We start from the raw sequence: 23,707 nt of genomic DNA on the forward strand, positions 1-23,707 counted from the left end.
CGACTGCAGTAGAGCGATCAGACAATTATTCCACTCTCCTGGGACCTGATGGCTGATGTTTCGGTTGTCATCAATTATAGTGAGGAGGATTTAACTAAAACTATGTATGGATTAAACAATTAATTTACGTCCGTTTTACGTTCACAGTGGAATTATTCACCAGCCAAATGCAATGACGGTACCAATGTTTTTTAGTTTTAATCTAATTTACTCCAGAAGATTGATAAGATATGCGAGAGACCATATTTCATGAAGATGAACTCGTATTGGCTACATGTCCTGCGCTGTTTGCGACTGCAATTTTGTACAATCAAGTGAAATTGCCTCATTCAGCCCGGTGTTGTGTTTCATTAGTCTTTGATATCGTATGAATGGGCAACTTCAGACCGATAGCCAGGCAGTGAAAGTATCTTTATTTTGTGATTACGGTTCAACGTTTATTTATTGTGTGTTGTGTACAGGTCAAATAATCTTGTGCCGGTTCCTCGGATATTGTAGCAGCATTTATTATAATATCCCATTTGATTGAAAGCGGGCCGCTGAATAATAAGCTTGTAATGACAATAACATCAATATCTAAAAGAATTTGTGTCAAAATATGTCACGGTATGTTTTATTCAAAACGTTGAAACATGAGTCATCATTTGCGATACAGATGAATAGAAACTTATATATTATAATTATATAGTATATTTTGTTAGAACACGATGTATCGGCTGACCATTGAAGTATGACATGCTCTGAAAACGCGGCCCACCCATGTGACACGGCAGCTGTTCAGCTGCCGTGTTAAGTGGTCAGATGGGTGGACCGTGAACACTTTCGAGATTTTTCCGAGTGGTCCCTGATCCAGAAGAAAGGTTAGGAACCGGCGATTGAAGGTTCTCCCTACGTAGGTTGTAAACATCCATTCTAGACATCTGCGTGCGTGCGTGCGTGCGCGTGTGTGCGAGAGAGAGAGAGAGCTGTGGCGTGATCTGTGCCAGTGTCCTTGGCAGCTTGGTGAGGTCTCTTCAGATTGAGATTCTTCTGTCAACATTGTGCAGTGACTCGTGCATCAATATCAAGGTTATGGGTTGAATGTCTGCCGTAAACATTAACTGTTGATTACAAAATTTCACCAGCATGCAGGGCAGGCAATGAAGTGTCTCAAACATTGTGCACGGGCGCGCACATTGCCGCGCACACACACACACACACACACACACACATAATCAACTTTTTTCTTCTTCATGTATTTATACTTTATGGTATGCATTCAGTGTACGGTGCTCAAGGACACGTCACAGGGCCTTTTGGTGGAATATTGCTGGGATAATACATGATTTCTCCCTTCAGATAACAGCCTCATGTAGACAGATGTAAACCTCTACCTTTGCTGTGGGATCCAGACATATTCTGTCGGCACATGGCGTGAGTGCATGACGTGAGTGCATAGTTTCCCTGAAGCTGAAAAGGTTTGACAACCTCTTTACAGATGCCTTCTGTATTTGTAAATCAGTAGGTGGTTTTAGGCCACAGTTAAATCCCCATCGACGCTCTCAGTCACGCTTTATTTCGACTAGCATTACGAAGAGTACTTTCTTCCACCACTTATTTTCAAAGTTATTTGTTACTACTTGTAGAATGGTGCCCGTTGCGTACTGGGAACAATGCAAGTTTGAACTATGCAAATAGGGAATGCATTCCTTGCCCTGTTATGCAATACACATTATACCTGTTGTACGTAACTGTCTTGTCTGTCTGTGTCCCTTTTGTGCACAGGGAAGTCGTGACTAACTAATCAAATGTCAGGTTTCTGGAATTCGTCCAGGTGTGAGGAATTTGCCAAATCAAGCTGGGGTTGCCACGGCAATCAATTGGCTCATTTGAGCCGCAGCTAGAGTCTTTTGTAGTATCAGGTGAGTATGGGTGGTTCTGGACGACCTCCTATCCGACCGACTCGCCGGCGGCAGGCACATGCACTCTCTCGGGCCGTGTGCTACACCTGTGCACAATTTAAAGTCGGTCTTACGGTACGTCAACTGCAGACGTACAGAAATGTTGCGCATTTACTGTAAGATAATCATAGGGGCCGTCCTGGTGTAGCGGGTAGAGCAGTGGTTTTCAACCCTTTTCATATCAGGTCCATTATGTATTCAGCATTTGAGCCATGGACCACCATTTGATGAGATTTAGCAAGAGTTATTGAATATTGTGTTGTCATTGGATATGACTTTGACCACAATGATGTCAGCAAGGGCAAGGAATCCCACCAACGCTCCAGGATTTTAAACATAGGTTGTAAACATAATAGCCTAACTTTGACTTAAAACTAAACAACGTTTTGCCGGTTATTATTGCAGTGAATATGCCATAGACAATATAGGCTATAGGACAAAAGTACAAAAAGGTGTAGTACTGTATTTAACCCATTTAGACCGTAGCACGTGTGCAGCCGTCCTAGCTAATCCAACCGATGGATTGTGAGGACGTGTACACGCACGTCCTAGCGCATTTTCATTGATTTCAAACTTAAGAAATTTTTTTGGGGGGGGTTGGCCTCTCCTTCTGCACGCGTATGCGTATCTCCTAATCTAGGGAGCTCTCCGTGGTTTTGACCAGATGGATATACTAAGCTCTTCATTTCTGACTTCAACGTGCCTCTCGTTTAAAATATGAACGCGAGGGATTATCGAGTGACTTTATCGTAATCATAGCGAGGTAAGCCAGCAACATTATTTCTCCCGGTCTTTGTACGGAACGGAAGGGGGGGGGGGGGGGGGCTTTCAGAGTAAAACCTGCCATATCTGCGCGGCACCCCGAGCTGCTATTTTGAAAGAAATCCCGGCGCTGATAATCATTCTTGCTCAAAAGCCATTAGTTATGTCTGTTTTTCAGTGGCATTATAGAAGGTAGGTTTGTTTCCCTGCCCACATCCCTTTTTTTTTCTACAGGCAGGTGTTTGGGTGAATTTCACTGGTGTTTAGTGATAGAGAAAAATCCCATACACCCACATTGTTGTTGTTCTTCTCATTCACTGGGCCATTCTCACATGTCCCAGGAATGGGTGTACCAAAAGAGAAGTTCCCAGCTCCATTATTATTTTTGTAGGAAATAAATTTAAAATAATACCCAATTTTTTTCACAGATTTTGCCCGTCTATGATAGGGCCCCCCCATGACATCCATTTTTGTGTTAAGTCATAATGAAGAGTACCTCAAGTTGCCATGTATTGCTATACTTCAATATATTTTTGAGAAGTATTTCTTATGGAATATTTTACACTGGGTAAAATATAGTACCAAAGTTTAGTGATGGTGTGACAAAAAGGACGTTTAGAGTTCTATAGGGTCAGCAGCTACAGTATGCCAGCTACAGTATATGTCCAAAGAACCACAACAGAGCAAACAGAACGCTAATTTAAATGTAAATTTGCTTCACTGTGATTGTGATTGTTTTCTCTCTCTTGTTTTTCATGTCTCTGTGTGCGCTTGGAGGGTGAACAGAGGACTGGTCGCTGCTGGAGACTATACTACTACTACTACACCAATAAAAAAGCCTAATGACTACGGTGTCACACGCCGAGAATAGCCTAGCCTAATACCTACTGTATACAAGCACACAGCGTGTCGCAGATGTGACTTTCTATCAGGCTTTCTATCCTGTTTAGATGGCATAGATACGATTGTGGAGTTCACATTTTTCATCTGGCATTACTTTGCCAACTGAGCGCATTGGAAGTGTTTGGGGCAGTAATTGAGGACAAATCACTAAACAGCCTAGCATAAATATCACCGCTGTCGCGTGGAAACCATGTATGTCCGAAGCCATTACTTTCCAGGAGACGGAACGAAATAATCGTACAGAAATAGTGAAAATAGCCAGTCTGCAGGCTCACAATGAGTGACAGACAGTGGCCTTGTGGTTAGAGTCTTCGATCCCCGGCTGTAAAAAGGGGACCCAATGCCTCCCTGCTTGGCACTCGGCATCAATGGGTTGGATTGGGGGTCAAATCAATGAATGATTCCCGAGCGCGGCACATGCTGCGGCTCACCACTCCGAGAGATGGGTCAAATGCGGAGAACAAATTTCACTGCAGTAACGTGTGTGACTAATCGCACAAATGTATTGCAGATCGTCAGTTTTCACTACATTTGTGCGACACCTGAGATGGTGGGGGCGCTGATATGCAAATTGTTTTATCTTTGAGTCATTATAATACTGATGCTAAATAAACCCAGGCTTGTTTCCATTATGCCAGCTTGAAAATCAACAATGGCGGACATTGTAAACAAAGTGGAAATGCAAATTTGGAACTGAAGACTGAAGAGGGGAAGGAATTACACAAAGTAGGGTGATACTGATGACATCACGCGTAGGCCTATACAACCAAGTCAGTTGAGCTGTTCCAGAGAGCAATTTCCATGAAAGCCCCTATATGGTGAGAAAGCCTGATTGTTAAAATATGTGGATTTGTGGGGATAGAAAACCTGTAGGGGAGCGCAACAAGCACCGACAAACTTTGAGAAGTTGAATTTCATGTTGTAAGCCTTTAACAAAAACAAATCCAATAACATTTGAATTATGGAAATAAGTAGACTGGAACTACACCTATGCTTTCTATGGCATAGGCAGCTCCCAGCAGGAGCCGCCAGGAGAAACTAGACACAGCTGCGCGACATGAGACTAATTAATTAGAGCGACAAAGAGAGAGAGAGAGAGAAGTGTGTGTGTGTGTGTGTGTGTGTGTGTGTGTGTGTGTGTGTGTACGTGTGTGTGTGTGTGTGTGTGTCTTCATCAATTTAAAGGTGCATACGATCAGTAATCAGCAGAGATAGACCGACATTTGCCCTACTGTATGCCGAATTGAAGTGGCCCCCTCGACTTCCTTTTTTTCTCTCCATGGAAATAAAAACGTCTGGGTTTCCGAGGCTAGGAAATAAGTGGTATAAAAAGGTAGGTGGCTAGCGCACATCCAGTTCCTGTCTGGTGCTGGACTAATAAGGTACATACAGTGATGAAGGCCGTTCACGGCCGAAACGTCGTGTTATATTTATGGTGTTTTGAATAAAAAACAAACACCTTGGAGCAAACCTGTGTGCGGACACTCTTCTCTTCACTGTAGGAAATAAGTGGTGGCATAGCAGATCTCACATCCATGCTTCATAGCTGTACAACCTTCCTATACCTTCTTTTCTTAATCTCTACTGCTATCGTTCTAAAATTCTAAATTGTTAGATTAAAATGTTCCAGCTAGAAACTATTTCCTCTAATCCCATCCAGTGGAGATGGTCTTAATAAAACAGAGAGGCATCCAGGGATTTTTATATAACTGCTAATCCAGTTTTAGAATATACTTAATGACCGACTTGAATTTGATCTGGGTGGAAATTAAACTGATATTGGTGAAAGGTTTAAATGTAATAAGTATTCAATTATCTTTTAAACTAGATTGAGAGTATAGGTTTTAAAGTTTGACACAACAGGATTAGATAAACCATTGATTTAATCCAGTTTAAAAGTTAGACCGTGTTGGTGCAACCCAGTCAGTTTACACCGTCTCTGTCGGGTGGAAACCTCATATTATGGCCCAAAATTGTTACTTTTCAGGACTCAAATTCAAAAACAGCAAAAGTACTGTAGCAGATCTAAGCTCAAAACTCACCGTTACGCACCACAAGTCAAGCTTGCAGAACTGCTACTTTTGATGCTTTTGTGTGACACTGCTGTAATAACCCATTCTGACCTGAGATCAGATTCATACGAGGTTTCCACCGGACACACACTGGTCTGATGAACCCATTCTGACCTGAGATCAGATTCTAAAAATGTCAGTCGTTCTTCGAATTTTCAAAAAATAGCAGACCTACAAGCTCGTAGCGCGCCACTCGGTGGCGCGCTATGAGCTTGTAGATCTGCTATTTTTCAATAGCTAAAGCATAACATGATGCCAACACCAAAACGGGTTCCCGGTCAGAATGGGATAAGCCTTGACGGCCATGCAGGCTAAAAGGTAATTTAGATAGCATATTATGTAGACAAGATGCCAGATCTTTGATATTATACTGTTACGGTCCTTGGTCTACCTATATGATCCTAAATGACTATTTCACTGCATTTGATGTATTTGTGTTTTCCATGCTTTACTGTAAATCACTTTGGATTAAGAGCGTCTGCTAAAAGCCTGAATTGTAAATTGTCAAGTATGCGGGCATTAATTTTAAACACAGAACCTTAGAATATGGAGATAAGAGGCACCTGCCCGACAGCAACGATACTGTGTGATGGTAATTCACTGTGGAATAGGATTTTAGAGAGATTAATAAATGAGCTCTCAACTGGATTCCCCTGATCTGCCTGTCCCGTACCATACCAGGAAGAGAAATGGAAATTCAGGCACTATTAATTGATTCATACATACAGTGAACAAAACGTGCATTTCGCATACAGTAAAGCTGTGCAAGCAACCAACTGAATAGGATTAGCTTGACATACTAGTTCCATACAGTCAACCATTCCATTAGGCAGCAAAGCAGAGACAACATCTCTAATATAAAAAAATCACAATTCATTCACATCCTCTCGCCGTGAGTCTTTGAAGTAACAGCCCCCCAGCCGAGGCAGGCCTTTCATTTATTTATGGCGTCAAAACTGTTTATATTCTCTGGGCTCAGATCAGTGGATTTGAAACCTCCTTTTTTCCCACCCCTTCCCCCTACTCTACTACTGCCTTGCAGGTTCTTTATGTCGTCCGTTCCTTAATTCATATATCGTCACTGTGGGGCAGAAACCTCTTATCTCAATATTTGAACTGTGTGTGTGAGTGTGCGTGTGTGTGTGTGTGTGTGTGTGCGAGTGTGTGCGTGTTTTCTTCCTTTTTTCATAAATGAATATGCTAGTTTGATCATACTACAGTGTCACTAAAAAGATCCACAACCTTGAAATGTGACGTGACGCCGTGCGCCTGGAGCTTGCGTATATCTGCTACCTTTGCCATTTTCGAATTAGAATCCTGAAAAGTAATGGTTATGGACCTTTCCAGCCGACAGAGACGATATGCGTTGTTGCTGTCGGGTGGAAACCTTGTGTGCCCAACACCGTTCCTTTTGCCATTGCACAATGGACACTGGGCTCACTTATACTTCCTGGACTACATGTTGTCTCAAGGCTCATTCATAGTCTGGATTTTCGAGGTGAGGTGACCACCGCTCCGGTGGTGAGCTGACCACCGGAGCTGAAATAACGTTGAGCGGAGGCGAGTAAAAACAGAGAGAAGGGCTGGGGGGCTCGTGACGTCACGCTGTAGTTCGGTGTTCACCCCACCACCGAAAATCCAGACTATGAATGAGCCTTCAGTAAGACAGCCCCCTAGCCACAAGGAGGAGCAGTGCACCAAAGCATTATGGGAATTTTATAGTCCAGGAAGGAAGTGAGCCCAGTGTCCATGACATCAGAGACTCTGGGCTCACTGCTAAAATCTAAAATATCTAAAACCACATATTACACACATAAGGACCCCCAGGAAAGTGTTCTAAATCTTCTAAACGTCATTAACATATTTTGCAAGAAGGGTGAAGTGTCCCTTCAAAACGGTTTTGTTGCAAGGAGTTGCAACTGGTGTGGTTTGGGCTTTAAAGGGTGTGAATTGACAAAAAAAAAGACAAAGTTGAATTTACAGAGATACAAGGTTTTTGCATGATGCCTGCATATTATGCTTTCTGTCACAGAAGAAGAGAGACCCATTGATGAAGGCCTCAGTGGAATAATGAAGGAGCCATTTGCATAAAGTCTCGGCCGGCTGGGTGCCCTTCTCTCTGTGCGACTGTGGAATGGATGACTCCTGGAGGCTGAGAGTGTTGTGTGTAGACTGTAGAGGCATGTTTAATAAGGTGTGTGCGTGTGTGCGCGCGTGCATGCGTGCGTGCGTGCGTGCTTCCATACCAGGAAAAATAAAATAAAATAAATGAGACCGTGTCAAAACCTAGTACAGTATATGACTGGACCCTGGATACATTTGTAACAAAGGATACCCGGAAGCAGTGACATGTGGCCGGCCGACCAAATGACCCCAACAGCCAGTGATGTTGGTGTCATTATGCAAAATATCAGTTTCGGGAGGGGAATGGAACTGCCCGGTGATGACATCACAATGTCTAGCATGCTAAACTAGATGTGATGTCAATGCTCTGGAGGCCGCAGCAGCCAGCCAGCCAGACCGGAACCAAGGGTTGGAGATCATGTTGTGACAGTGAGAGTGGGTTGGCATTTGCAAGATGGCAAACGGGTGACAGATTTGACCATCATTATCATGTACTATAGAATGTGGCTGCACAAGTACAGCCTAACATGTTCGGTCTGCTTGACTGACTTCTGAGCAGAGCAGAGGCTGAAAGTGTGTGAGGTCATCTCATTTCTCCTTAATCAACTTGCTACATATACTGCACTAGCCTATATCCGTACAATGTAAAACAAGCTTTTGTGAAGTGCAGGGCTCTCCATCTCGCACACGCAGGGACGCACATATGTACAACTCTCAAGACTATGATAATAATTGTTTTGGGGATTGTTTGCGATTATGTCATGGGCCTGCGGGAGGGTAATGTAGACGTATATTGTTCTTTTATCTCCGAATGAGTGTATAAAATGGAAGCAAAAGGACCCCGTCCAATTCTATTCTACATCCGAAAAAGGGAAAAGGGGAAAAATGATGTGACAAAAGGATTCAATCCTGCAGACCTGGCGAGCCTCCGGTGGCTTGATATTCTCTTTGTTCTTTAATGTATTCAAAATTACACTGGAAACGGGCAGCAGAAAAGGGTGCACTATAATACCACTTCAACCCAAATACAAAGCCTTCAAATCCCTGGGAGAGGTCTCTCCTAATGCTGCAAACAGTCTGCTAATTTAATTTGAGCTTCGTCTCACCTTGGAGCCGCTGACCTTCAACTCCACAGTGGCTACAACACCGCTACAGTCCTTTGAAATGTTACAAGCAACTAGATCAAACACAGACACAAATATGCTTTATCTGCATTCTGCTCAGCAGCGTACGCCTTGTGTTTACATTGCGTAATAGATATAGCTTTTAAATGTGCCGTCTGGATCAGGGTTTACCCAACGTGGGGTGCAGCCGCACTGGGCCAGGCCACCCCAGGGATCGCTGAGGGGGGTCCAGGGAATCCCAATTTAGCCACTTAAGTTCTAGTCTAAAACAAACCTGAGTTGTTTGACCATTATCTTCCATCCTCACCAAATAATTTGCAAAAAATTACAATAATAAATACAGAAATGTCATGGTCTGTCTCCCTGCCTGTCTATTTGTCTTTTTTCTGTATCTCTCCCTCTGTTCATTTTTTCTGTCCGTCTTTCAACTTCGGACACGCCCACTTCCCATTGAATCTGTCCGTCTTGCTCACCTGTCTCCCTCACTCCCTCATTAGCCCAGCAGTGACATGCCCACAATACAAACCTGTGAACACTTCCACAATCAACCCTCTCCCTAGTCCCTATATATAACTGGAGTCATTCCACACTCACGCAGTCAGAACATACGTCTTCGGAATTCGGGTATTATTATTATTATTGGTGTACTGCTTTGCAACTGATACTTATTTTGTTGTAGCTTGACTTTCGGTTAATTTGACCAGTCTGCTTGTGGCTCATGAATTTTGGTTCATCATTCTGCAAACCGGGACCAAAAGTACGATATATTTTTAGGGGCTTTAACAAAAGAAATAGCATGATAGTTTACATGATTTATTTGCCTTGATACGTTGCCTATACTAAAATGTTACGGTTTTCCAATTATTTGAGGGTCCATTTGCAATAACCACACAGGCCCACTAGTGTGTCCTGACCTACATGTATAAGGTTGGCAATCGTTGTCCTATTGCATATCATCACTGTCGGGCAGAAAGCTTGTGTGTGTCTCTCACTCTCTCTCACTCTCTCTCTCTCACTCTCACTCTCACTCTCTAACTCTAACTCTAACTCTAACTCTAACTCTCCCTCTCTCTCTCTCTCTCCATCAACTGACACACAAAAGTAGTGAAAATGGCAGACCCACAAGATCACAGTGGAGGTGTAGATCAAAACCCTGTTCTAGGACACAAAAATTCAACATAAAAATACAAAAAAAAGAGCACAGGCATAAAACATTGAAAGCTATAAAAGCAGTCAGAAATGAATCACTCTAGAGCTCAGGCAGGCAGGCAGGGAGCAGCAGCATCCTAAGAAGACAGCACCATAAATATGTTGCACTCCTCCTTTTAATGGCTCTCTAATTTGACATTTAAATTGTTCATCACTAATTCCACCGAGGTCGTTTTGGCAGTGTGGCAGTTCGGACGATCATTAGGCATGAGGCAGTACGCACAGACACACGGTGAGAATACATTTTAAACACTTGAACCATATGGGTTCGTGTTTTTTTTAGTGCGCCCCCCACCGCCTCCCCCCCATCCGTTATTGCACTGGCCTGGGACACAGTCCGAAGAAAGAGAAAAGGATAAAAAGTGAAAAACACAAAGGACAAAACAAAGAAGACTACTAGGACAAGAACTCAAACACACATCACAACAGGAGGGAGTAGAAGAAAACAAACACACACATCACACATTAACAAGTGAACTATACACTACAGTGAGAAGCGGGTCTTAAAACACGCTTCCTGCCAATACCGTAAATCTATGGCAATTAATAAATACCATGCTCCCCGCCATTGCCATACAGTAGATGTATGGCAATTGGTATTTTATAGTGCTTATGATCGATCAGGTCGTAATGCTACTCACATTAGCATTGGGGTGCTATAGCATTGGAGCGCGCCAGCTTGAATTGCGCACGCATCTGCTCCCTCCGTTTCTTCCAATTGCCTTTATCAATTCCGTGTCCCAGATGACATTTCAAACACCATTTTTGAGCCAGTGCCCCCTACCACTATCCAGGTTCCGTAATGCACCCTTCCGTAATGCTTATATCATTTTAGAAAACATCTCATCCTTTTCCAAACATCAGATTTGATATAAAACTGGACTGTTAGTATAATGTCCTTATCAAACCATGCATACTGACCAGTATTATGGTCAGTATTATGTCAGTACACTACTCCAAGACCACCCCCCATAAAGAATAGTGCTTCCAGTGCCCCTCTGTCGGCCCCCTGGGGGACCGTAGCCCCTGTTGAGAAACCTTACATTAACACAGTAATTGTGAAATATTCAGTGACTTCACATGAGCTCGCTGCTTTGTTACAAGATGAATAGATTATCTCCAATTAGTCACATAAGTTCTGATAAGAAAGAAAGAATATACTCACAAGGCAATATTGTTGAGTATATAAGAATTTATATGACTTGCACTTGAGTGTCACTTGGCCCATAAACTGGCTGTGAATGATCTATAATGCTCTAGCTCCATTTGAGACACTCTGGGACCAGGCTCTTAGACCCTGCATGCTCCCCGTGCATTTACAACACTCATGAATTAATTTGCTTAATGAGCAGCGAGTTGCTTACAGGGATTTTTTCCCCCCTCCATCCCTCTAGTGAGGAAATATGGAACTTGGAGGTAATTAAATTAATGTAATGGCTTGTTGGTGTGCCGTATACCCAACGCCGGTTCCAGAGGCCGAGGCACAGGGAGAAGAGTCATCGCTATATGGTCATTGTCTGACAAGTCATTTTAAAATGCATTTGTCACCGTGGCCATTTGTCACCTATATGCGCGCTTGTATCGGATGTATTTCAAGCGTGTGTGCCATGACTGTGTGCATTTTTCTGTTTGTGCATTCATGTATGCACTATGCATGTATATGTGTGTATAATGTTGCTGTCGGGCAGAAACCTCTTATCTACATATTCTAACTTTTTTTATTAAATTAAACGAATGTAGGTAAATTAACGCCATCTTGATAATCCTACAGTAAGCATGTAACGATACACTCAACTCACGATATGATACGTATCACGATATGATTTTTCACAATATTTTCAACACAATTATTTTCCAGACAAAAAATCTTTTTTTTATGATTTATCTTCCCCCCCAAGCTTTTTTTTTAACTTTTTTTTTAAACTACATTACAAAAGTAGCATTACTTTTCATGTAAAATGAATTAATTTCTGTGCAACAACTGTAATTTTTTACAGTTGTTGCACAGAAATTAAGTAATTTCTTGTTTAAACCTAGCTCGAGTTAACATGTGGCATGTGACACGTACAGCTCCCCTCTGCAGGTACTATACTGAAAGTGACTGCATGGAGTCTGTCTCATTTCTCTCCAAAAGCATGTGAATATGATGGAATATGATATTCTTTTTTGGAAAATCGATTTTTATTTTTAATAAAACAATACATATCGTTGGGATATAATATTGATATATCGCGATATATGATATATCGTTACATGCCTATCCTACAGTGTCACACAAAAGCATAGGAATTAGCAGATCCACAAGCTCTAAACGCGGCGTGACGCAGCGTATTTGGAGCTTGAGGTGCAGCTCATATGTCTTGAGATGAGCTCATACAGTAATATGATATATAATATGTCCAACCGTTTTGGACAGATCAGGTTTCCACCCGACGGACATGATATGCATGCCTAGACCATTGTTCGCAACCTTTCCTGGATCAGGGCCCACTTGAACATATTGAAAGCGTTCGCAGTCCACCCATCTGACCATGCGCTTTTTCAGAGCATGTTTTTTTGTCAGTCATGATATACCTTGGATCAATGTAACTAACATTGCACTTCTCATGTATTGGTATGACGTTTTTAATATCAATGTCAAAATATCAAACAATTATTGCTTTTCCTTGCACTTTTACTATACCCGCACAATAATAAGCATCCATTTTGCAATGTTAATTCTGGGATTGACCCAATAAGCTATAGTTATTAACATAAGCCAAGTTGTTGGTTTGAATCCTACTCCTACCAATATTCTCCAATTCAGTGCAGTGTGGGAAGAAATAATAACAAGCTCTGGTGGTGATGTGTGAACGAATGAGCCAATCATTATTCATAATCTATAAGAAAGCAAGAGATTGCACACACGCACAAACACACACACACACACACACACACACATGACACACACACACGCACACACGATGGCATTTCAATTGTGGAAAATGCATCAAGATAACGCCACACCGCCTGTTATACGCTGGCGTGCAGCGCCATCTCCCCCTTCATCTCACACCTTCCCTCCCTCACATGTAAATCCCTGTCGAGACAAACAACACATCAGCACTTTGCTTAAGATAACTGCTCTATAAAAGGAGGACCGGCGTCGTTGAGGAAAATAATGGCCGGACTCCAGGTAATTGTAAAGCAACGGTGATAAAACAGAAACGGGAATGAATCAAATTCTTATCTCGGGCCGAGCTGTTATTGCTCTTTTGTTTACTGCTGCTTCGCAGATGGATGGTCTGCCACGGAATAATAATCAAACACGTCCCGCTGGCTGGTGGTCTCTCAGGAGTTTATCGCGATGACAACGCAGGTGTGTAGGCAATCCCAAGTTATTGGAAGTGTAAACTGACTGAGGAGCCTCTTGTTAATTGAGCCGATTACGTCTGTATAATATGATTTAATCCGTGGCAGTTTAAGCATTTTTGAAAACATCTGCTAGCTTGGGGTTTATTAACTATAGGCCTATTTAAACCTTTTACATTTGTGTTGACCGGGGTCCTCCAGGGGATCTGTAGGTTCCCCTCCACACCGGGGTCTTTGACATTTTTCGGCCAAGGACCCATCAAGTTGAGGGAAAAACCTACCGGTAAAGGTTTTATACAATTGTGTACTTTATTATTTCATAGTTAGCTCCATATGGACTTATTTGACAGCACTGTAATCAGTGTAGTTTTAAAATATTACATTTGTAATAATATTTCAGACATTTAACCACTCAAACAGTCCATACTTACTAGTAAACTTAATTATTTCCGCTAATTATAACAACTAGTTCTGCTATTTTCTAGTGAATGTTACAGAGAGAATATGGATGCTATGGTTCAAGTGTTTAATGTATAGGAATTTAAAAAGAAAAGGTTTCTATTAAACATAAATGTAGTGGCCCCCTGGAGTATCTCGGGTTCACACACTCACACACACACACACATTCTGCAGATGAGTACTGAGTCGCATTATCTGCACAAACTTTGTCTGCTATGCAAATTGCTGTTTGTTTGTCACACGCACGCACGCACACGAGAGAGAGAGAGAGAGAGAGAGAGAGAAATACAGTGCATGATAATGCGCTCGGAGATAACAGTCCATTATAGTCGGCATCTTCGTTTCAATCTGAACATATGGCAGACATGTGAACAATGCAACAATAGCCCACATAATAACTCATAATGATTAATAAGAGGATAATTTTGGTCCCCAGGGGAAATCAGCCAATCATCACTCACAACTTAATCATCAGGTTCCCTGAACGCTCTTTCACTGCATTATATCATCACTGTTGTTGTTCAGAAACCTCTTATTTCTCCATAATTGTTTAAACCTTTGGTAACTTTTCGTGAATTAATACCCTATTTTGTCGTACTTGCAGTGTCACATGAAAGTAGCAAAAATAACCAATCTACATTAAAGCTAGCAATGAGTTGTGATGAGACGCAGATAAGTTAAAGTGGTTACATGTTTCGGTGGGTTTTATTATTATTATTATTAGTATATTTCCTGAAAAGTTTTGGACATTCCACTAGAAACCTGCGATATGGTCACACCTATTCTCCCACTTGTTCTCCGTCTCAGTCTCGTAGGTTATAATCGGTGGGCGGGAGAACAGCTTCCGTGTCTCGCAAGCAAAGTGACATTTTGGAGTTTTGGACCATTTAAAGTGTGCATGGGGAAAGTTCTCTCACTCGAATAATGCATTGACTTATAACTCCAAAACCTGCCTTGGACCTCTCCCCTTAAAAAGGAACAGATCCTTCGCCTTAGTGGAGAGATCCAACGGAGGGTCTGCGGCGGAGGGGGAAGTTCAAGATTTACAACGGCGCCCTTTGAAGTGGACACTGCCTCCATGGATGAATGGGCAGGAACTAAAGGCCAAGCAATGAGAATGGATAATGAGAGGTTTACCACTGTCCTGTCTGTACCGCTATATCCTGAAAGAATATGCCTTTTTTTTACACTGCGAGAAGAGTGCGAAGTAGAAATCACTATCTTTGCTCAGTGATCCTGAACTGTGCCCGTTTCATTTATGTCTTCCATCTTGGGCCCTGGGTTGTGTGTGTGTGTGTGTGTGTGTGTGTGTGTGTGTGTGTGTGTGTGTGTGTGAGGGGGGGGGGGGGGGGGTGTTCCATCGCCAAGTGACACAAAATGAAGTCCTTGGCGCGGAGGACACTGTCTCTGTGATGTGCAGAATGATAACCATTCACCCAAACGACTTGTGTGGCATATATATAGGGCCATAAAGCGACAAGAGAAATCATGCAATGTTCCCCGTTGTACAGTACGTGACATGTTCTACATAATCTCCCCTTCTGTCAAGTCTGATGATGTGGAGTGAGACCAAATGTCTATGGGAACAAAAATAAAATAAAGTCAAAATGGTGTACGGTTCTTCTTGCTGCAGTCTCTCCTCATATACCAGCAGCGGCATGGATGGGGGAAAAAGATGGCACCTTGAGATGTTGGCGATAAGCCACCAAAAAAAGTTTAGCAAGCTTCCATAGTATACTCGGCAGAAAAATGACACTTTTACAGCTGAACGGAGTCCATGTTGGATTTAGGGTGGCAGAGGGGGCGGAGTGTTACTCTAACTGAAATGTCTCTGCTTCAGTTGCGATAACAGAGATAGATGATCAAGCCCACTTCCTATTATAAGGTGCTGTGTTGCTGAGACGTTCACTATGGAAGATGAATAGATCCCGACAACGCCCCAAATGGGTTAGGGTGCACTGTCAAAGTGTCCTAAAGCAAGGTACTCAACCTAAGCATTCTGGCTCTTGGGGTGGAAAGAGCTGTTCACAAAAATACCCCCCCAAACATTGCGTGAATTTAGTGGCCATAGGCGTGCTGCTGGCGGTGTGGAATTTGACATGGAGAGAATTACCCAGACTCATCATTTTTGATGAGGCGTTAAGGACTTAACAGTCCAGAGAAGGTGCTGTAGCACAGGGGTCTTCAATGTGTTTCAGGCCAATTAAGGACCGCTTAGCTGAGAGAGGTGAAACAGGGACCCCCGGTACAAACTGTATGTTGCAGATTAAACTTCAGATCTACAAGCTCACAACCCCCTAGGGTTCCAGGAACCCCTGTTGAAGACCCCAGAAAAACAGTTTTTGCTTTTTACTTTATAAAAGACAGGAGGCAGCCGAGACTAAAATGGCGAGGCTCTCTCTGGGAGTAACTAACAAGGAATACATCAGAGGGACAGCGCATGTTAGATGTTTTGGAGATAATGCAAGAGAGGCCAGACTGAGATATGTCCAGAGGAGGGGTAGTGAGTGTATCGGTATAGAAGGATGCTAAGATTGGAACTACCAGGCAGGAGACCTAAGGAAGACCAAAGACCAAAGATGTATGGATGTAGTGAAAGAGGACATGAAGTTAGTTGGTGTGAGAGATCAAAGAGGAGGCAGAGGACAGGGTGAGATGGAGGCAGAGGATTCACATCATTCACTGTTTCAACCCCTGAAGGGAACAGAGGAACAGCCGACAGGAAAAGAAGGAGAGTCTGAAGAGACTTTTCAAATCCCCGTTTTCTATTGTTAATGATGGTATCATCCCAATAAGGACAGACCTTAGGCTGACACTGCTCATGCAAGTGACTTCATGATTCTTGGATTAGAGCCTCTCATCTACTTTCCAATCACACACACACACACACACTCTTGAGCCCGGCTGGCAGTCTCACACCATTGGGGCGGGTACATGCACAGAGGTGGTGACCCAGAGGGTGGTTGGTTGGACGTGCCGGATTGCGTGGGTGCATGGTTGTAAAATAACTCAAACTAGATTAAAAATAATAATAAATAATAATAATAAAATAAGCGTTTGCCAAATAAAATAAAAATAAAACCTAACTGAAACGCTTTCGTGTGTTTACCAAAGTAATTGAAACTAACTATACTTGTAGAGAACATTAACATTATCAAACAAATTCAAAAGTAGCAGCTCCACAAGCACACAACAAATCATGATTCACTGCACTACAAAAACAACTTTCAACGTTGTCGTATGAGTAATATTTGACGGATTATTTGTACTGTGGGTTGTTTGCATTAGCGTTGCTAGAATTTGCAAGAGAAACAAGCAGCCAGATTTATGAAAACAAGTTTTACCACTTTAGAAGATTTACAAGCTCCACTATGTGACCATAAAAGTGACATATTTTGAACATTTTTTTAAACATTACAATAATAAAATCAATCAACAATAAAATCTTGTATGTGGGTCCTTGGCACAAAATAATATATATTTCGACCGAATGGAGAGTAGTAAGAAATGCTTTGGACAAAACCTCTTAACTCCATTGGACCCTCAAACTATCTGCTAGTAATTGACAATATATAAAGTCACAACATCAACTTTGCTTTGGTTTCAAAATATAAGGTTTTCTTAATTTCCTGGAAAAAAAAATGTTTTTTCATTTTCTGAAAAATGAACATTTTGGAGTTAGGTGGTTTCTTCCCGACAGCAGAGTTATAAGAAGTAGACCTGGCAACACCGGTACTTTGTCCACTATATGGTCCAAGACTGATAGTTTTACTGTATTAGGATTTGTGGTGTGATTTCCAGAAGCGTAAACAATAACCCATCCAACCGATACCTTGAATCCATGTGTCTGCGACGACGTCCGCATCGATCACACCAAACACAAACAGGTCACAATTTACGCAGCAAACAAGCAAAAGATCGATTCAGACATAAAATCTGGAAAAGTTTTTGACCAAAGACGTTTTCACTGTATGCACTCTGCCTAAGGGCTCTGTTGCCTGTGTGTGCGTGGCGTGCGAGGTGCAGTACAGTATAACTTGAGAAATAGAGAGAGTGGACCATTTTGTCTGGTCCTCAGAAAAGAGAAATGGCTGTTTTATGGTTACAATTTTGGCATACAATTAGGAAAGGCAATTTAGGGTGGTTAACATTCTCTCTCTCTCTCTCTCTCTCTATTGGCCTCACCCCCCGAACCCACCTCACCCCTGCCCACTTCGACAGGCTGGAATGGCTTAGGGTCGACGACAGAGTACAGCATCTTGCAATGGGTCTGGTCCACAAGATTCGATACACCACCAAGATACCCATGTACCTGTCTAAATAGTAAATACTTCCTTAATGTTAACGAAGTCCACACCCACAACACCAGAGGGAGTGTACAACCCAGATTCGGCTCTTTGATTTTTGATTTCTAGTTTTAACCTTTTAAACCTTTTTAAATAGTTTTCTAATAAATATGTCTGTACTTTTTCTGTAAAGCGACTTTGGGTACCTAGAAAAGCGCTATATAAATCGTATATATTATTATTATTATTATATTATTTATTCGGCACAAACAAGGGACTAATTTCCGCTCCTATGCCAACAAAATGTGAAACGCCCTACCAACAGTCATTAAGACATGCAAACCCCTTGACTCCTTCAAAACCGCTCTCAAAGGGCATCTACGGACGGCTGCAATTCGAAACTGGCCCCCGTAAAATCTGAAAAATACAGTGTATACCATGAAACATAAATAGCACATCCATCTATGAGCAGGACACTGTTGCTGAAACCAAACTGAGCACGAATACAATTTCAGCTAAAATGGTATGTGTTGCATTTGATCTAAATGAACAGATCTGTGCTGAATCAACTGTATGCAAACACAGTTAAATTGAATCATCATGTGTGTTCATATGCTGTGTAGCCTATATACGATATAGTATAGAATCAAACTAAATGTTTGGTCAAACCATATGGGCTTCCATTGGAAATGCATTGGAGCGGCCATTATACACAGACACAAGACAGGTGTCTTGAATGTGTGAACGCAAACCCAGTAAGGCCACCCCCTCCTGGTGCTGCGGCCATCTTGGAAACTAAACACAATATAAACAACTGGAGAGGGGTGGGGCAGAGAAAGGCCCTTATTATTTGTTCGGCCAAAAATAATGTGTTTATTGTCATGATGTGTCAACTCGGCTGTTGGCTTTGTCCGAGGCTTAAAGGTCTTTAAATAAATACGCTTTGAAACGACTATGGAAAAGAATGAAGGGACATTCTCTTTTCCGGTGCCCTCGCAGGGGACTATTGGCTCTATTGGCAGTTGCAAGTTGCATTGGTGTGGTTGACCTTGTTCTGTTGCAAGGTGATGCGACTATAGTTGCAAGGAGTTGCAACTGGTGTGGTTTAAACAACCAAATGTGTGCCCACAATTTTCTAAACCATTTATGTACATATGTTTTATGATATTTAGACAGATGCCGTAGGTTCATTGTTTACCTGGTATCCTAGATTATCTGAGGCACTATACCTTATTGCTCTTTACAGTGCAATTAAGTGACTGTTGACTAGAGTTCATACTCTCATGTCACACTTTGCAAATCGCTCTGGATAAGATTGTTTGCTAAATGCCTTCAAGCCTACATTGTAAATTAACAATTACTGCTGGGCCGTTATCGGCGTTATCGCGTCTTATCGCGCGATAAAAATTAAAAAACATATCGTCGTTAATCTGCATAGCGGCCAGGAGGTGGGCCATGTGTGTGTGTGTGTGTGTGTGTGTGTGTGTGTGTGTGTGTGTGTGAGGAGGCGGAGCACTGCACAGACTGTCTGTGAGAAGGACGAAACACGTTAAAGTTCTACTGACTAGAAAAGAAAGAGGCAGCGATGGAGTCATGAGTCCATATCCATAAGTTCTGGGACATAGAATTGCGCTAAATACTGTTATCTATGACAGCAGCAGGCTGCTGCCTCCTGCTAGCTGTTGTGCTAAGAAGCTAAAGCATCATCCATGCATCACAACCAAAACAAACACCGCTAGGACGCGTACACCGTACATCTTATTGAACATTATTTCCATTACCAATTATCATAGGGGCTCCTGGTCTAATGGGCCACCTGGCCTGAGAAACCCGTTCTCAAGGGTCATTATTTAGGTAGCGCACATATTTTGAATGCCTTCGGCAGAGTTCAAATGAGCCATTTTAATCTAGATTAAAAAGAAAATCTATGCTCACCACTAAAAACTATAGATGGTTATTCTCACAAAAATGTCCATGCAAAAAATTAGAAAAACCAACATTAAATATGTGGTCCAATTAAGCATGTGATTCAAACAATAGCTTTTTAAACTCTGTAAATGTAATTACTTTTTTCATAACGCACAAACCCTTGTATGCTCTTGGGCAGGTGTTTGATTTGTGCACTGCATTTGATAAAAGTTTGACTGCAAACATTTCTTGTGAGACACACCTGGGCTCTACAGCTGCTACTGACGACGGTTTTGTTATATTTCCAACACAACAAAGGTTATTGCTATAAATAAGTGTCTCCATTCATGCAGACAATATAAAGCGTAAAAGCCTCAGAACAAACTAATAAAGATATGTCAGTAACCTGAAAAGGTTATATGAGGTATAAACTAGACTGTGCATCACCCAAAGTTATTATTGTCATTATTTTAAAACAACTCTCATAGTTTTGAGATGTGGCAAAGGTTTCCACAACACAGAGGATAAACAGGATAATTAGTGTAAATTAATGCTGGCATTTAAACTGCTTAATTAAACACACATAAAACATGACATATCTAGCTTCAGCCATATGCTGCGGCCAGCGTTTCAAAGCTGTAATAGGCTACATGAATAACAAATGTTGATCAAAATGTGACATGCAACCGTGTAACTCCAAGGTCACCCTGTGCACGCACACACACACACACACACACACACACACACACACACACAGTAAACCAAAGGTAGCATACAGCCATGGTGCTTCATGGTGTGTGTCTGCAGACCAAGCGTGAGTCAGTCCAATCGAAGCTGCTGCCTCTGGCTCAACAGACAGACAGACAGACAGACCCAAAAAAAAGATACACACACACACATACAGTACGTGCATGTAGAGGCAACATCTAATTGCACGTTTCCAAACCGATGATAATAATTGTTTTGAGAGAGTGTGTGTGTGTGTGTGTGTGTGTGTGTGTGTGTGTGTGTGTGTGTGTGTGTGTGTGTGTGCGCGTGTACTGCAGAAAGAGAGAAAGAGAAACCAAATGTAGGCAGACTATATATTTTAAGGACAGGTGGTGCGTATGGCAGGGAGGGCCTCTGTGCTTTGAAGCGGTTGTGAGAATGAATGTGCTACCCAGCTCACACCTACTGTATCTATAATTCACCTCCCAACACAAAACAATGTCTGCAGCTTATCACGGCTTCACTGGCAGCCCGGAACGGAACCCAACAGCTTGTTGCAGTCACTTTCACCGTTCAAGTGCTAACTCATAGCTACAGAAAAAAATGCCAGGCCTTGTGGAAACACCAAGCAATATGTGCAAAGTCGCTGTGTAGATAGTGCAAAAGACTGTTGCCCGCTTGAAACAATACATTTGCAGTAATATGAATCTGGCGCTGCAGTCCCCACTAGGTGAGTCAATATAGTGAGTACATTTATACACAAAAGGTTCTCCAGTTGACTCCAGGGAACTTGCAGTGTACTGCTGCTTTCATTCTAGCCACCTAATTAGGCACAAAGTGAATAATACAATTAGCTACATGCTATAATAGACAACTAGATGGCAGGACCACAGCACAGAGCCACTGTGCATATAAAGTATCTGCACACACATGCGCACGCACGCACGGTCGCATGCACAAAATGCTACAAGGGCCGTTTTCAAATGTCCTTTTATCCATGTGTTATTGCTGCAATACCTGGATATAATGTGTGACTCTTGATGGTGTGGATTGGTTTTCAACACATTAGAATTTAATATCACATTGGATCAAACCAGATGCATTGTTTAACCCATTTTCGGCGGGAACCCCTTTTGGTGTTAGCATTATGTTATGCTTTAGCTATTGAAAAATAGCAGATCTACAAGCTCATAGCGCGTAGGTCTGCTATTTTTGAAAAATCGACTGACATAGAAACATTTTTAGAATCTGATCTCAGGTCAAAGTGTATATCAAGAGTGTTCAACATCAACACCGGTCCACATAGGCTTTTCTGAAAAAGACACTAGTAACTACCAAAACCCAATCAAGTACAAAAAGCATAACATAATAGCAAGTAGCAACAATTAGCAATAATCAAAATCAGACCCCAATACACTTGTGAAACAAGCTCTGGATTGTACACTCCATTGATTCATACTTCGTTTAAAGGGAGGGGTTTGCAGTGAGAGTGAGAATGTGGTGGCACAAGGTCAGAGTGCATCCTAGCACGAGTTAAGGCCCAGTCACAGTTCACAGCTTCTACAAAAATGCCTAGTTGTCTGCATGTTGCCAAAACTCATTTGAGTATCGATTCTTTATATAGAAGTCCAAAGCAGTGTCAAAATACAGTGTTGTCACAGTTCACAGCTTCTACAAAAAACGCCTCCAGTGGAGCATAGATGGTGCAAAATGCCTCCACAGCTATAGATGAAGAAACCAGTTGTCTGCATGTTGCCAAAACTCATTTTAGTATTGATTCTTTATATAGAAGTCCAAAGCAGTGTCAAAATACAGTGTTGTGCTCAAATCATTTGCAGTACATGAACACAATAAAGCGTTTAATTGTGTGTTCCTTTAGTGGTGCTTCACCTTCTTGGATATGGATAAGGTAATTTGGTGCACAGTGCACACGCACGCACACACACACACACACACACACACACGATTTTAACCACCGAAACCTCAGCAGCAGCAACACGTAGATCGGTTATTTGTTGCATAATATTGTTCAGGTCTTTTAATTTTTTTAACAAAGACTATAAGGGAATTTATACTAGTATAGTTAACAGTAGCCTGTTATGCTATTTTGCTATGCAGTCAATCATAATGCCAAATTAGCAGATTCAGGACAAACAGAGTCTACAGATAAATACACTGAGCGAGACAGAGAGCAACATGAACGTGATTAACGACTCCGTATAGACCTATCGAGCGGCACAATAATATCAACAAGTGTTTTTAATAACATTCGAACGGCAGCTTACCGAAGTAGATGATCAGCAGGCTGACCAGAAGCACCGCAGCCCAGAAAGTTGATGACATCCTCGGCCAGGCGCTGACACTCCTCCGACGGGCAAGCTTGCGAGAAGAGGCCATATGGGGTCCCAGTTTCGCCCGCAGCAGAAGCAGCAGCAAGCAGCAAAGCAGCAGCGGAAGAAAGAATTCGATCAGTTCACCAGTCGAGCCGCCCCTCAAGAGAGCGCCTCTGGCCGCAGGTAATCCCCAAGAAGGATGTCTTCTTCATGCCGCGTTGGTTCGAGGCAGCTCGCTGTGCCGGAGCTTTCATTGTGGACATTAGAAAGAAAAAAGAAAAGTGGGGGGAAAAAATATAAAATGTCACCAAAAGCGCGATAATAGGTGTTACAATATCAGTGCAGCAAATCCAGACTTGCCAACATGGTGAAGCTGATTCCAATGCATAAATAGTTAAACTGATCAGTCTAAAAATACTCGATCATCCGAAATGGGAAATATGTGAGAATTGGTTTGGCTGCCTGACAGTTTTTGAAGGGAAACAGTTCCCCGCAAGGCAACCGGCAGCTGCCACCTGGGGCGCAATT

The 23,707-nt window shown here is 42.2% G+C and overlaps 1 protein-coding gene across 1 annotated transcript in view; it reads right to left on the bottom strand.

Moving 5' to 3' along the window:
- Positions 1 to 23,243, bottom strand: part of LOC308313619 (chemokine-like protein TAFA-5) — a gene marked incomplete at its 5' end in the record, with an annotated part of 159,451 nt that extends 136,208 nt beyond the window's left edge. The window contains one exon of the mRNA XM_080760836.1: positions 23,132 to 23,243. Within this exon, the coding sequence (XP_080616962.1) occupies positions 23,132 to 23,243 (112 nt within the window). The remainder of the gene's footprint in view (positions 1 to 23,131) is intronic.
- Between the last annotated feature and the right edge of the window lie 464 nt (positions 23,244 to 23,707).

Source organism: Protomyctophum bolini (genome assembly GCF_963924005.1).
Source record: "Protomyctophum bolini genome assembly, chromosome: 4".
NCBI classification, from domain to species: Eukaryota; Metazoa; Chordata; class Actinopteri; order Myctophiformes; family Myctophidae; genus Protomyctophum; species Protomyctophum bolini.